Source organism: Myotis myotis, unplaced genomic scaffold (assembly GCF_014108235.1).
Source record: "Myotis myotis isolate mMyoMyo1 unplaced genomic scaffold, mMyoMyo1.p scaffold_m19_p_33, whole genome shotgun sequence".
NCBI lineage: Eukaryota > Metazoa > Chordata > Mammalia > Chiroptera > Vespertilionidae > Myotis > Myotis myotis.
This window is the reverse complement of record NW_023416339.1, coordinates 1,371,187-1,384,058: the sequence shown is the minus strand read 5'-3', so window position 1 is coordinate 1,384,058 and position 12,872 is coordinate 1,371,187. Positions and strand designations below refer to the sequence as shown.

Here is a 12,872-nt window from a genome sequence, read left to right as displayed (position 1 = left end):
TCTTTTCAGGGACCTCAGGGGCCTCTCATGGTTCTCATTTGCCTTTGGTGCTCAGATCTGGGGGTTGAGAACTTTAAGCAGTGCCAGCTTCCCAAGTGATGGGAGGAAACTGATTCTCTACCCCACTGGGGCCATGTGTGCACCAGGCAGGTGCCTTTCTGTTCCCTGCTCTCCTTGCTTCCTACTTGGAGTTCTTGGGGGCCAGAGGGATCAGACACACACTCATGGGAGTGATGCTGACCTTATCCCAGGAGGCCTATGACCCCCTGGGCCAGACTCTTCCTAGGATGAGCTGTGTCCAATCTTTACCTTAGAGCACTCTTCAGCTTCTTTGGGACTCTGCACCTGGTGCATGGGGATACCTTTCAACTCCAGATTTTTCTTTGGGGATTTCTACCTGGTTTGGCACATGGTAGAGCCCCAGCAGACTTTTGGTTCAAATAAGCAGATACATTAGGGAATAGATTGGAGGAAATTGAAACATATATAGGTGGCCATTTTCCTAGAGTCTTCTATTTCTCTTTCTTTAGGACAGGGACAGCAAACTATAGCTTGGTGGTGGTGGTGGGGTGGGATGGCAAATTCTGCCTGCAGTCTTTTTTTTTTTGTATGGCAAGTAGGTTTTTGTATTTTTTTTTGAGTTTTTGTATTTCTAAAGGGATATACACATATATCCCTTTACACATATAGCACATACGGGATGTTTCAAAAAATGTATACACACTGTAACAGCTGATAGCTCAATTTTGAAAATGAAATGTATTTTAGTAAACACTGCCTTGATAATTTTAAAGTGTGTGTATACATTTTTGGAACACCCTCTATATTATGTGTGTATCTATTGATTTATATCCATATATATCTATCTATCTGTCTATCATCATCATCTCTATCACTATATATGGCCCCAAAAGTCTAAAATATTTATTATCTGGCTCTTTACGAGGAAAGTTTGCTGTGTAAGTTTTAGCATATTTAAATGCCACCGGGGAACTAAGAAAAAAATGTGAGAGAGGTGGGAAACTCAGGAGAGAATCAATGAAGAAAGGTCTGCTCAAGAGACAGGAGGGGCTGAGCTCTAAAGCACAGAGGGACGGGTTAGCTTTAAATAAGATGAGGGATCCCTTTGCTGTTGTGGAAGAATGGAGGGGAAAACAATGGGCATCGATGAGGCAAGGACGGGTATGGATGTGGGCATATTTGTAAGAGATGCCAGAACATTGAGAGACTTTCCATCAGCTGATGTTTATTATCTCTGTTAAGTAGAAGACAAGGTTTTATGCCTTATGTAGAGGAAAAAAGTGATGTGAATTGAGAAAGGAAGTGAAAACAGAAACTCCCCATGTGGGAAAGTTGGCTAGGGATAGGAAAAGCAAGTGTCAGGTAGCATGGAGGGTCTTGTTTAGATCAGAATGTACACATTTGTAATGGCTCCAAGCTGGGTGGTCCTGGGATCTCACTGCTTTGTTGGAGAGTGGAGAAGAAACATGGTTGGTTCATAAAGAAGGCTGATTTGGGCTGCAAGTCACAGATTCTCTGGCCCAAAGTGGCTTAACAAAAGGATTTTGTCTTATATAGGAAAAAGGGTTGGCTCAGCAACTCAACAATTTCGTAGCCCAGATTATTCCCATCTTTCCACTGTTTTCTGCAAGCATCATATTATTAAAGTAGCCAAAAAAATAGGAGGTGATGGTCAGGCTCTCCTTAAATTTGTCTTTTTAAAATTTTATTTTATCAAGGAGTAAAAGTATTTTCCAGTATGTGTTTTTTGTTTTTATTTTTGCTTTTTAAAAAAATGTATTTTTGTTGACTTCAGAGAGTAAAGGAGAGGGAGAGAGAGATAGAAACATCAATAATGAGAGAGAATCATTGATTGGCTGCCTCCTGCGTGCCCCCTATGGGGATGGAGACTGCAACCCAGGCATGTGCCCTTGATTGGAATCGAACTCAGGACCCTTCAGTTCGCAGGCTAATGCTCTATCCACTGAGCCAACCCAGAAAGTGTTCCAGTGGGCGTTTTTTATATCTCATTGGTCACAATTGGTACAAATGCACATCCTGAAACAGTCCTTAGCAAATAGGAATACCATCACTATGGTTAGTTAGGACCAGGGCTCCTCCACCTCAGCCCTACTGACATTTGGAGAGGAATAATTCTTTGCTGTGTGTGTGTGGTCTGTCTGTAGGGTGTTTTGCAGTACTTCTGGCCTCCCCTACTTTGCCTCAGTCATAAAAACAAAAAATCTTTTTCAGACATTGTCAAATGTTCATTAGGGAGGGAAGTAATCTCCCTTTAACTGATTATCATTCAGCTCAAACCAATCCCAACTGATCCCCTGTGTTCAGGCACATTGCTGTCTCAAATCTTAAAAACAGTCAAGTTTCTGTTAATAAGGAACATATGACATGGTGATGGCTGCTGAATAGACAATGCACAGTGCCTGCCATCTTTGGATCACTCCTGGATTGGGGTCTTCCCTGATAGGTGTGGAATGAGAAGGCAAAGGTGCTGAAAAGTATGAGAGAGAATCATTTGATCTGGTTGATCATGAAATCTAGCCTGGGTAAGAAAGAAGGCAAAGCTGATGGAGTGGATGAGTTTAAAGAACAAGTTTAACTTGAGACAAGGCCATGAAAGGGACCTCCTCATTTACAAAACGTATTTGCAACAGTCATGGTTTGGGTAACCAGGGACAAGCATTGGTTGAATAGGAGAAATCCAATTCAACACTCATTTATCGAGAGCCCATTATGCAGAACAAACACTTCGGGAAGTACAGGTTAAACATTTCTTCTCTAGGGATGTTGTATATAATGATTCCTTTTGTCCTCAGCTTCATTCTTCATAATGCCAACCAGATCCATGGATATGACTTTCCATGTGAAGTTGAAAGTTCTAGTTTTAATATTTTCTCTTCACTTGTCCTGAAAAGATATTCCCACCACAAAAGATGTTTAGAGTAAAGGTAGAGCTAAGGATAAAACAAAACAAAAAGACAAACAACAAGAAAGCAGAGAGGAAGAGTACGAGTGGGTTAAAGCCAGAGAGCTCCATCCAGTAGGCAAGGATGGCATGATCTCCTAGTATTTTAGAACCCTCGGACAGGTGCGGCCTTAGTTTATAGTTGGAGGACTTGTAAAAAATCTCAGATGAGCCCAGCGAGTGTGGCTCAGTGGTTGAGCATCAACATATGAACAAGGAGGCCACTGGTTTGATTCCAGATCAGGGCACATGCTCAGGTTTCAGGCGCCCTAGTGTGGGGCGTGCAGGAGGCAGACAATCTATGATTCTCTCTCATCATTGATGTTTCTCTCTCTCTTCTTTTCTCTCTGAAATCAATAAAAATATATTAAAAAAATAATAGATAGTAAATCCAGCTTAAGCACTGTTAGTGAGCAGGGTCACTAGAAACAATATAGTGAGAATAAGGAATGCTAACCAGGTCATCAGAAAAAGTACCTCTTCCCCATACCTTCCAGGAAGGGGAGCTCATATTAAAACAAGGAGAGGAAGTTTGGAGTGTCAAGGGGTGAAACATTAGAATAAGTCACAAGTCTTCTTACCGCACTGTGTTTTGAGTCAGGGCCAAACCTGCTGGAAAGTGTATAAGTCTCAGATTCAGATTTAGGTTTCATAATGTTTCCAAACCACTTTCGAACCTGGAACAAGAAGTACCAGGATGGTTTTGGTTAATATTGGAGAAGAGAAAAGGCAGAATAGGGAAGAGGAAAGTGACATTATGAAAAAAAATCTTTTCCTGCAAAGTGTGGTTTATCCACACAATAAAATGTTACTTAGCCTTAAAAACGAATAAAATTTGAACACATGCTACAACGTGGATGAACCCTGAAGACACTATGCTGGGTAAAATAAGCCAATCACAAAAGGGCCAATACACTATGATTCCACATATATAAGATTCTTATAACATTCAAACTAGTTGAGACAGAAAGTAGAATGGTGGTTGCCAGGGGCTAGGCAGGGGAGAATGAGTTGTTATTGTTAATGGGTATGGGGTTTCATTTTGGGATGATAAAGAAGTTCTAGAGAGGGATGGGTGGTAATGGTTGCACACAATGTGAATGTACTTAATGCCACTGACATGTACACTTAGACATGGTTAAAATGATACATTTTATGTTATATATATTTTACCATAATAATACTTTTCATTATGGAATACATCTTTGTTGTGGAAACATACAAAATATGCTATGCAGAGGAAGAAAATAGAAGCCATACATAACTCCTTAATCTAGTGAAAGACAACTAATGTTTTGGTGATATTCTTCCATGTGTCTTGTTTGGGGTCTCTTGAAGCAGACTCCAAGGCAGGGTTCAAGTGTAAAGAGTTCATTTGAGAGGTGTTCTCAGGAAAACACTAGTATATCAGTGAGGAAGTGAGATAGGGCTGGGAAGGCAGTCAGTAAAAAGTACACAATCCTGCCCTAGTTGGTTTGGCTCAGTGGACAGAGTGTCGGCCTGTGGACTGAAGGGTCCCAGGTTTGATTCCGGTCAAGGGCACATGCCTGGGTTGCGGGTTCAGTCCATCTTGCAGGAGGCAGCCAATCAATGATGTTTGTCCTCAGCTTTGATGTTTCTCATCATTGATGTTTCTATCTCTCTCTTCCTCTCCCTTACTCTCTGAAATCAATAAAAATATATTAAATAAAAGGTACCCAATCCTTTCCACTGTGGACAACTGGGGTTCAGTCCCATTGGGAGCTCTGGGAGTTAGCATAGGAAACACTTCAGTGTCATCCCACCTCAAGGACAAGGGATCTGGGACATTTATCCACCAGCTTGTCCTGTGCATGGGCCAGGCATGTCCTGTGGGCAGTAAGAAGCTCATAGGCATAGAGTCCCAGGTGTTTTCAATAAGCAACCCAAGGCACATAGAGATGAAGGCAAAGAGATATGAGGGGGCCATGAACAGTATGTGCTGCACCAAGGATTCCAGCCTTGGTACTATTGATATCTTGGGTTGGATCATCCTTTGTGGTGGAGATCATGCTATGCACTGTAGGATATTTAACAACATCTTTGGCCTCTACCCAATAGATGCCAGTAGCACCTTCCCTGGGTGTGACAATCAAAGATGTCCCTAGATATTGCTAAATATTCCCCCTGGGGAGTTGTTTGAGAACCATTGTACTTTGCCATGTACCCCTATACTCACACATAAAAAAAATGCATAACAACATCCTATCTAATAAAAGAGTAATATGCAAATTAACCATCACTTCACGATAAAGATGGCAGAGCCCACAGCCAATAAGGAGGGAATAGGAGAACCAAGATGGCGGCATAGGTTAACGCCGGAGTTTGCTGCTTTGAACAACTACTTCAAAAGTGAAACTAAAAGACGGAAGAGACATCACCCAGAACCACAGGAACGCTGGCTGACTGGAAGTCCTACAACTAGGAGGAAAGAGAAACGCATACGGACACTCAGAGGAGGCGTAGTGCTGAAGTCAAATTCTGAGGTGCGGAGTGCGCGAGCAGGCTGGCGGCGGAGGGCGCGGTTGGCATTTTCAATCGGGAGGGAGCCGCAGACTCTGAGCTCCAGATACAGGCGAGTCTTTGGGGACCCAGACTCAAATGGGAGAAGCGGGACTGTCTGGCTTCGGTCAGAGCGAGTGCAGCTTTCTCTCTGAGCTTTGCATCGGGTGCTGGGACTCAGAGAGGCAGAGCCCCTGGGGACAGGACTGAGAGCCGCCATAACTGCTCTCTCCGGCCCACCCTGTTGATCCTGTGGGACCCGCCCCGCCCAAGCCCTGCACAGAGGCTTTTGCCGGATAGCCTCAGGCAAAGGCTAGATTAGCACCTCCCTAGAGGACAGAAGTTCTCTCACTGCTGACACAGCTGATTCTCATAGCCACTTGGCCTGGAGGTCAAACCCTCCCTGGTATTAGCTACAACAATCAAGGTTTAATTATAAGACTGCGAACAAAGACCACTAGGGGGTGCACCAAGGAAGCATAACAAAATGCGGAGACAAAGAAACAGGACAAAATTGTCAATGGAAGATATAGAGTTCAGAACCACACTTTTAAGGTCTCTCAAGAACTGTTTAGAAGCCGCCGATAAACTTAATGAGATCTACAAGAAAACTAATGAGACCCTCGATGTTATATTGGGGAACCAACTAGAAATTAAGCATACATGGACTGAAATAACGAACATTATACAGACTCCCGACAGCAGACCAGAGGAGCGCAAGAATCAAGTCAATGATTTGAAATGCGAGGAAGCAAAAAACACCCAACCAGAAAAGCAAAATGAAAAAAGAATCCAAAAATGCGAGGATAATGTAAGGAGCCTCTGGGACAGCTTCAAGCGTACCAACATCAGAATTATAGGGGTGCCAGAAGATGAGAGAGAGCAAGATATTGAAAACCTATTTGAAGAAATAATGACAGAAAACTTCCCCCAACTGGTGAAAGAAATGGACTTACAGGTCCAAGAAGCGTGGAGAACCCCAAACAAAAGGAATCCAAAGAGGACCACACCAAGACACATCATAATTAAAATGCCAAGAGCAAAAGATAAAGAGAGAATCTTAAAAACAGCAAGAGAAAGAAACTCAGTTACCTACAAGGGAATACCCATACGACTGTCAGCTGATTTCTCAACAGAAACTTTGCAGGCCAGAAGAGAGTGGCAAGAAATATTCAAAGTGATGAATGCCAAGAACCTACAACCAAGATTACTTTATCCAGCAAAGCTATCATTCAGAATTGAAGGTCAGATAAAGAGCTTCACAGATAAGGAAAAGCTAAAGGAGTTCATCACCACCAAACCAGGATTATATGAAATGCTGAAAGGTATCCTTTAAGAAGAGGAAGAGGAAGAAAAAGGTAAAGATACTAATTATGAACAACAAACATGCATCTATCAACAAGTGAATCTAAGAATCAAGTGAATAAATAATCTGATGAACAGAATGAACTGTTGATTATAATAGAATCAGGGACATAGAAAGGGAATGGACTGACTATTCTTGGGGGGGAAAGGGGTGTGGGAGATGCGGGAAGAGACTGGACAAAAATCGTGCACCTATGGATGAGGACAGTGGGTGGGGAGTGAGGGCAGAGGGTGGGGCGGGAACTGGGAGGAGGGGAGTTATGGGGGGGAAAAAGAGGAACAAATGTAATAATCTGAACAATAAAGATTTAATTTAAAAAAAAATAAAAAAAAATAAAACACACACACAAAAAAAATCAATAAATGAAAAAAAAAAAAAGGAGGGAATATGCAAATTGACGTGACAAGGCGAGAGGCAGAAGGCAGCTCTGGGCTGGAGTGAAGGCAAAAAGGTGGCTCTGGGCCGGAGCGAAGGTGGTGCTGGCAGCCAGGGGAAGGAAGGCCTATTCTTGCACGAATCTTCGTGCATTAGGCCTCTAGTAAACAATAAGGGCTTATATATAAACAAAATGCAACATTTCTGGAGCAATGTTTTGAAATTTTCTTTTTTTCTCTCTAATATATTTTGAATATCCTTCCAGTCCTAAAATATTTTTGTGTCTGGACAAAGATTAACATTTGAATGTTTCAAGCCTATGGTGGTCCTTTGCTCTCCAGGAAGTGTTAGCTTGGTCAGCTCAGTTTCTTCCTCTTCTTCATCCACTGAGGAGATGTTCTTCCTTTCCAAGTTTGGTTTTTTGGGCACCTGAATGCAGAGTGAGGTAAAGAGGAGGGAGGGAGAGAAGGAGGGAAGGAGGGAAAGAAAGAAAGATGGATGGATGGAAGAAAGGGAGAGGGAGAGGGAGAGAGAAGAAGGAGGAGGAGAAGAAGAAGAAGAAGAAGACAAAGAAGAGGAAGAAGAAGAAGAAGAAGGAAGGGGAGGAGGAGGAGGAGGAAGGAGGAGGAAGAGGAAGTGCAGGAGGAAGATAGTACTAGTAACAGGAAAGAAATTGTGTCAGTCAGGACAAATTTGCTGCAGTAACAAACAATCTCAAAATCTGAGGGATACTTGGACCATGTGTCTTCTTCAAGGTATTTGAGAAGTACAAATAAAGACCTTGCATGATTTTGTATTTCTTCTGGTTGCTGGACTATGTTTATTTGGCCATTGTACCTCCTGACCTGAACTATGTGGAACCCAGCTTCATTGGGGTTTCAGTCTTCTACATTATATTTCATGGTTGCATAGTATCCTGTTCTATAGATGTAGTATAATTTAACTAAATCTAGGTCGAAGTATCTCAGCATAGTTTGATAGTATTCAGTAGGGTTTCATTATGTCTGGGGTTCAATTCTAGAGAAAACACACAGTCCAAATTATCCATGAGTGCCTCTTAGTTAGATAACATCTTAGAGGCTTATTTCAACAAGCCCAAAGCAGCCAGTATTTCCTGAGTGTTGTATACACACCCCTGTTTCTTTTGCTCAACTGTAGACACATGAATTGGCTTGTATTTAGTAGTCATACTGAATATAAAATATATATATGAATTTTATAGCCAAGCCAAGCTGAGGCCAGCCAAGATCATCTGAGCTCTCACCAACCTGCAGACTGAGAATGAGAATAGTACATATTCACGTTTAAGCCACTGAGATTTTTTTTAATATATATTTTATTGATTTTTTACAGAGAGGAAGGGAGAGAGATAGAGAGTTAGAAACATCGATGAGAGAGAAACATTGATCAGCTGCCTCCTGCACATCTCCTACTGGGGATGTGCCCGCAACCCAGGTACATGCCCTTGACCGGAATCGAACCTGGGACCTTTCAGTCTGCAGGCCGATGCTCTATCCACTGAGCCAAACCGGTTTTGGCTAAGCCACTGAGATTTTTGAGGTTGTTTGTTAACACAGAAATAGATGACAATTACAAATGGGAAAGCTGAAAACAAATATGATATTTCCTTGATATAGTAATTATTTACCTTGTAAAGCCATAAATAAATGGACATATCTCACAATCAATAGCATCTCAAAGTAGAGAAAATATAGGTAGCATTTACACACTGCTCACAAATTCATATGAAAATTTAGAGAACGTGTATCTAAATGTTCATTAAACTACATACCCGCAAATTTTTCTTCACTTTAAAACAATAAAGAAAGGGTAAATGTTTACCTGCTGGCTGAGGAGGCAGTAGACCAGGAAAATGAAGACACCCTGAAGGCTATTGATGATGGTGAAGAGGTAGCCCATGACCCGCTGAGCTGGGCCCACCTGCAAGATGCCCAGACACCACGTGCAGCCAAGGATGAGGACCAGGGCTGCTGCTTTCAGTGTCAGCATCCTGAGGGGAGTATAAACGAACATGTACACAAGCTAGCATTGGACATGGACACCCTTATAGAGTGGTTGTTAATGGTGAGGACTCTGGAGCTAGATTGCTTGGGTTTAAACCCAAGGCAGCACGGTGTGACATTGGGCAAATTACCTTTCTATAACTCAGATTCCCCCATCTTTCTAATAGTCCTGTTTCACAGGGCTGCTGAAAAGATTAAGTGAGACTTTAACATATATATTTAGGATAATATATAGAACAAAATCAGTACCACGTATACATAAAGCATTCTAAAACTAGGGGCTCTTTATTTCTTTCTCTTCTATAGATGGAGGGCCATATAATCTGTTATTCAAACAGGGAGACTTTTGAGATTAAAAAGGGCGTTATTAATAATTATAATGGATCAACAGGCATAAACTAGGACTGTCCCAGGCAAACTGAGATGTAAGGTCACTATATACCTACATATGCAGTATACATATTTATCCCTAATTTAAACCATAATGTTTTATGTGAGAAAAGCTGGTTGAGGAACGATTTGTGGAGTGTGTTGGCTATTGTATGTGTGCCTGTCTGTTCTATAGAAATCCACAGAAAAAGGTCTGGGGAAAATAACACGCATATTATATCATACCTGTCATAAAGTTTGTTAATTCCAGCTTTCTTGCGAAGTGGAAGTAGTAAGAAAAGAGGGAGTTAACCATTTCACTTTATATATTTTTGAAAAAAAAGGTATATGTTGTGTTATTTTTGTGATTAAAATGAAAACAACAAATGATGTGTTCCAAGTAAAATGGATGCTGCCAATTAAAAAAAGCTCATAGCCCCCAATTTTTTGAAATAGTATTATACAAAAAATATTTTAATCTAAATCCTCTCTAAACCCATTACACAAAACTCTTTAGATATATATTTAAGTTTGTTATAATTAGCCAAATCGGTCTCTACCAGTGGGGTGAACCCAGTTTTTCTGGGGCATCCTTCAGAAGCACAACTTTCAGAGTTTCTATAGAATCCAAGCCTTCAGTAACTGATGGATTCACAAACTTAAGTTGGTTGTTTTTGATAAAAAGAGTACTCCTGTGTGCATCTTGTGTTGTGTGGCAGAAACTGCTGTTTTTGTCCATTCTCCTCCTCTTCCTTTTAGGCTTAGATCCCTCCCCTCTTTGAGTTTTTTCAAGGACACATGGCTACCAAGTTAGAGACTATATATTCCCAGCCTCCCCTGAAGCTAGTTGTCACCATGTGACTAAGGTCTAGCTAATAAAATATGAGCAAATGTGGGCCATGCAACTTCCCATGGATGGGAAACTGACAAAGACAACATCTTAGGGAACGGTGGAGAAACAAAATAGGAAGACCTGAGTCTCTGCATCACTTTGTGGAGCAGAGCTTCCCCACCAACCCTGGACTGCTTGCCTCTGGACTGTGACATGAGAGTAACATAAACTTCTATTTCACTCTTTTTGATGGGGTGTCTTTTTGTCTCAGTAGCTTAGCCTGTACTCTATCTAATACGGATATTGGGAGATGACAGCAGCCTTGCTAGTCCCTGGAGCCTGGTTGTGGGGTGTATGTGTGTGTAGATATGTAGGAGGGAGAAGAAAGGGGTAAGGAGAGGAAGAGAGCATCAGAAGTACCATGTGCTCCATCTTACCTTGTATTCTGGATGGTTGACACTTCACTGTTGAGGGAGGAGAATTTCTTTTTCAGAAGCCAAAGGACCAAGAGAAAAAATACTAAATTCACCTGCAGGAATGACGCAGACCAGGAATGCAAGTTAAAATAATGCATGGCGCCCTTAATAAATTGCACACAACTCCTACTTTCCTTGCACACAGGACTGAATTGGTAGCAGGTGGAAAAGTGAAACCATACAATAGAGAAAATGCACGCCCCATGTACTGTCTTGCACCCAGTACTTCTGGTGCTTCCTTTATTAGGCCCCCTGGAGCCACATACTTACACAGATAATGACACAGACGGGGCCAAGGAAACCCCAGATGAATCCTTGTTTCAGGTGGAGCCAGCAGCTGGGAATAATGGGGAAAGGGACACAGAGAGATCAGAGAAAGCTCATGAAACGAACATGAAGTGACACTTTTCCTAACAGAGAATGTTTCCAATGTCTTCTGACAATGCCAGTTGATGGCAATGAAGGTTTTGATTGCTCACTACTGTGTGTTAATGCTACATTACACATTTTATAAGCACAGTTGTGTTGAATGTTCATACCAAGGTCATGACGGCGGGAAAATGGGGATAATACTAAAGAGGAATCTGACTTGAAAGCTCCAAATTATGGGAGGGATAAAGCTGGTACCTATCCACGAAACTGCCTCCTTCAAAACCTTCCAAGCTCCTATTGCCATCTTTCCCTGCTTCACTGGAGCAAGGCCAGAGCTCTTACACTCAAGGGAAAAGATATCCATTTGCTATGGACATCTCAATCACCGTCATTAATGCTGCCCCCCAAACTGTCCGTGGCCCAGGGTGTGAGTCAAGCTCACTGTTCACGTGTTCCATAAAGGTGAGGTCTGGATGCTGCGGAAATGGCCACGATTACAGCTGGGACTCCATAGCCGACCGGGAACATGAGCCACTTCATGAATCTGCTCACACTGGAGTAGTTGACCACCGTCAGGTTGCGCGCGGTGAGGAAGAGGTGCAGGCCCTCCAGCAGCATCCAGGTGAAGGAGGCGAGGTAGAGATAGTGTAAGGCACCCGCGATGATGGCGCACAGCACCTGGGGGAGGAGTGAGAGTCACCAGGTGGGATACTTAGGGTGGTGTGTGAACTGAGGGCCTCTCCTTTATACTGGTGTTAGTTCAGAGCACCTGACATTAGACCAAGTCCATCAATAATAAAGGTGCTTGGTGATCAATGTCAACACTGCCCACCTTGGCATCACCCCTCCAACCTCTCCCAGAAACCAAAGCGATTTTATTAAGGTGCCCAAGCAGCATCCCCTGGGGAAGAGAGGGGTCCTTTGGGACAGTGTCAGTACCTTGTTCTCAGTTCTGTCAATGGCTGTGAGGAAGAGCAGGTGGGCCAGGAAGAGGCAGAGCGAGAGATGCAGGTGGAGTGAGGTGCTGGTGTTCTGGATGGCTTTGCACAGCAGGAAGGTGAGGGCCGCCAGGAGGAGGCACAGCAGAGAGAGGCTCAGCCCCACGTAGGTGATCACAGCCAGGGCGGGATCCTTTTCCTGGGACCCAGCAAAGAGGAGAGAGTAGTCACACTATCCTGCTCTGGGATTGTGGTTTCCCCCCTTGGAACAGGGCAGTCTAAACACAGGCACATTATGAGTTTCCTCAAAAAACTAAAAATGGAACTCTCATTTGACCCAGTAATACCACTTCTAGGAATATATCCCAAGAAACGAGAAACACCAATCAGAAAGAATATATGCACCCCTATGTTCATAGCAGCACAATTTACCATAGCTAAGATTTGGAAACAGCCTAAGTGCCCATCAGCAGATGAGTGGATTAAAAAACTGTGGTATATCCACACAATGGGATACTACGCTGCTGTAAAAAAGAAGGAACTCTTACCATTTGCAACAGCATGGATGGAACTGGAGAGCATTATGCTAAGCGAAATAAGCCAATCAGAGAAAGATA

General features: G+C 42.6%; 1 protein-coding gene across 4 annotated transcripts in view; it reads right to left on the bottom strand.

Moving 5' to 3' along the window:
* Positions 1-2,163: 2,163 nt before the first annotated feature.
* Positions 2,164-12,872, bottom strand: part of ADGRE3 (adhesion G protein-coupled receptor E3) — a 50,883-nt gene continuing 40,174 nt past the window's right edge. For all 4 annotated transcript variants that reach the window (XM_036302757.1, XM_036302760.1, XM_036302758.1 and 1 more), the window contains 7 exons: positions 12,257-12,454; positions 11,760-11,995; positions 11,216-11,282; positions 10,907-10,998; positions 9,087-9,255; positions 3,565-3,660; positions 2,164-2,925 (listed from right to left, as the gene is read on the bottom strand). In XM_036302757.1, coding sequence (XP_036158650.1) covers positions 2,917-2,925; positions 3,565-3,660; positions 9,087-9,255; positions 10,907-10,998; positions 11,216-11,282; positions 11,760-11,995; positions 12,257-12,454 — 867 coding nt within the window. In that variant the 3' untranslated portion in view covers positions 2,164-2,916. The remainder of the gene's footprint in view (positions 2,926-3,564; positions 3,661-9,086; positions 9,256-10,906; positions 10,999-11,215; positions 11,283-11,759; positions 11,996-12,256; positions 12,455-12,872) is intronic.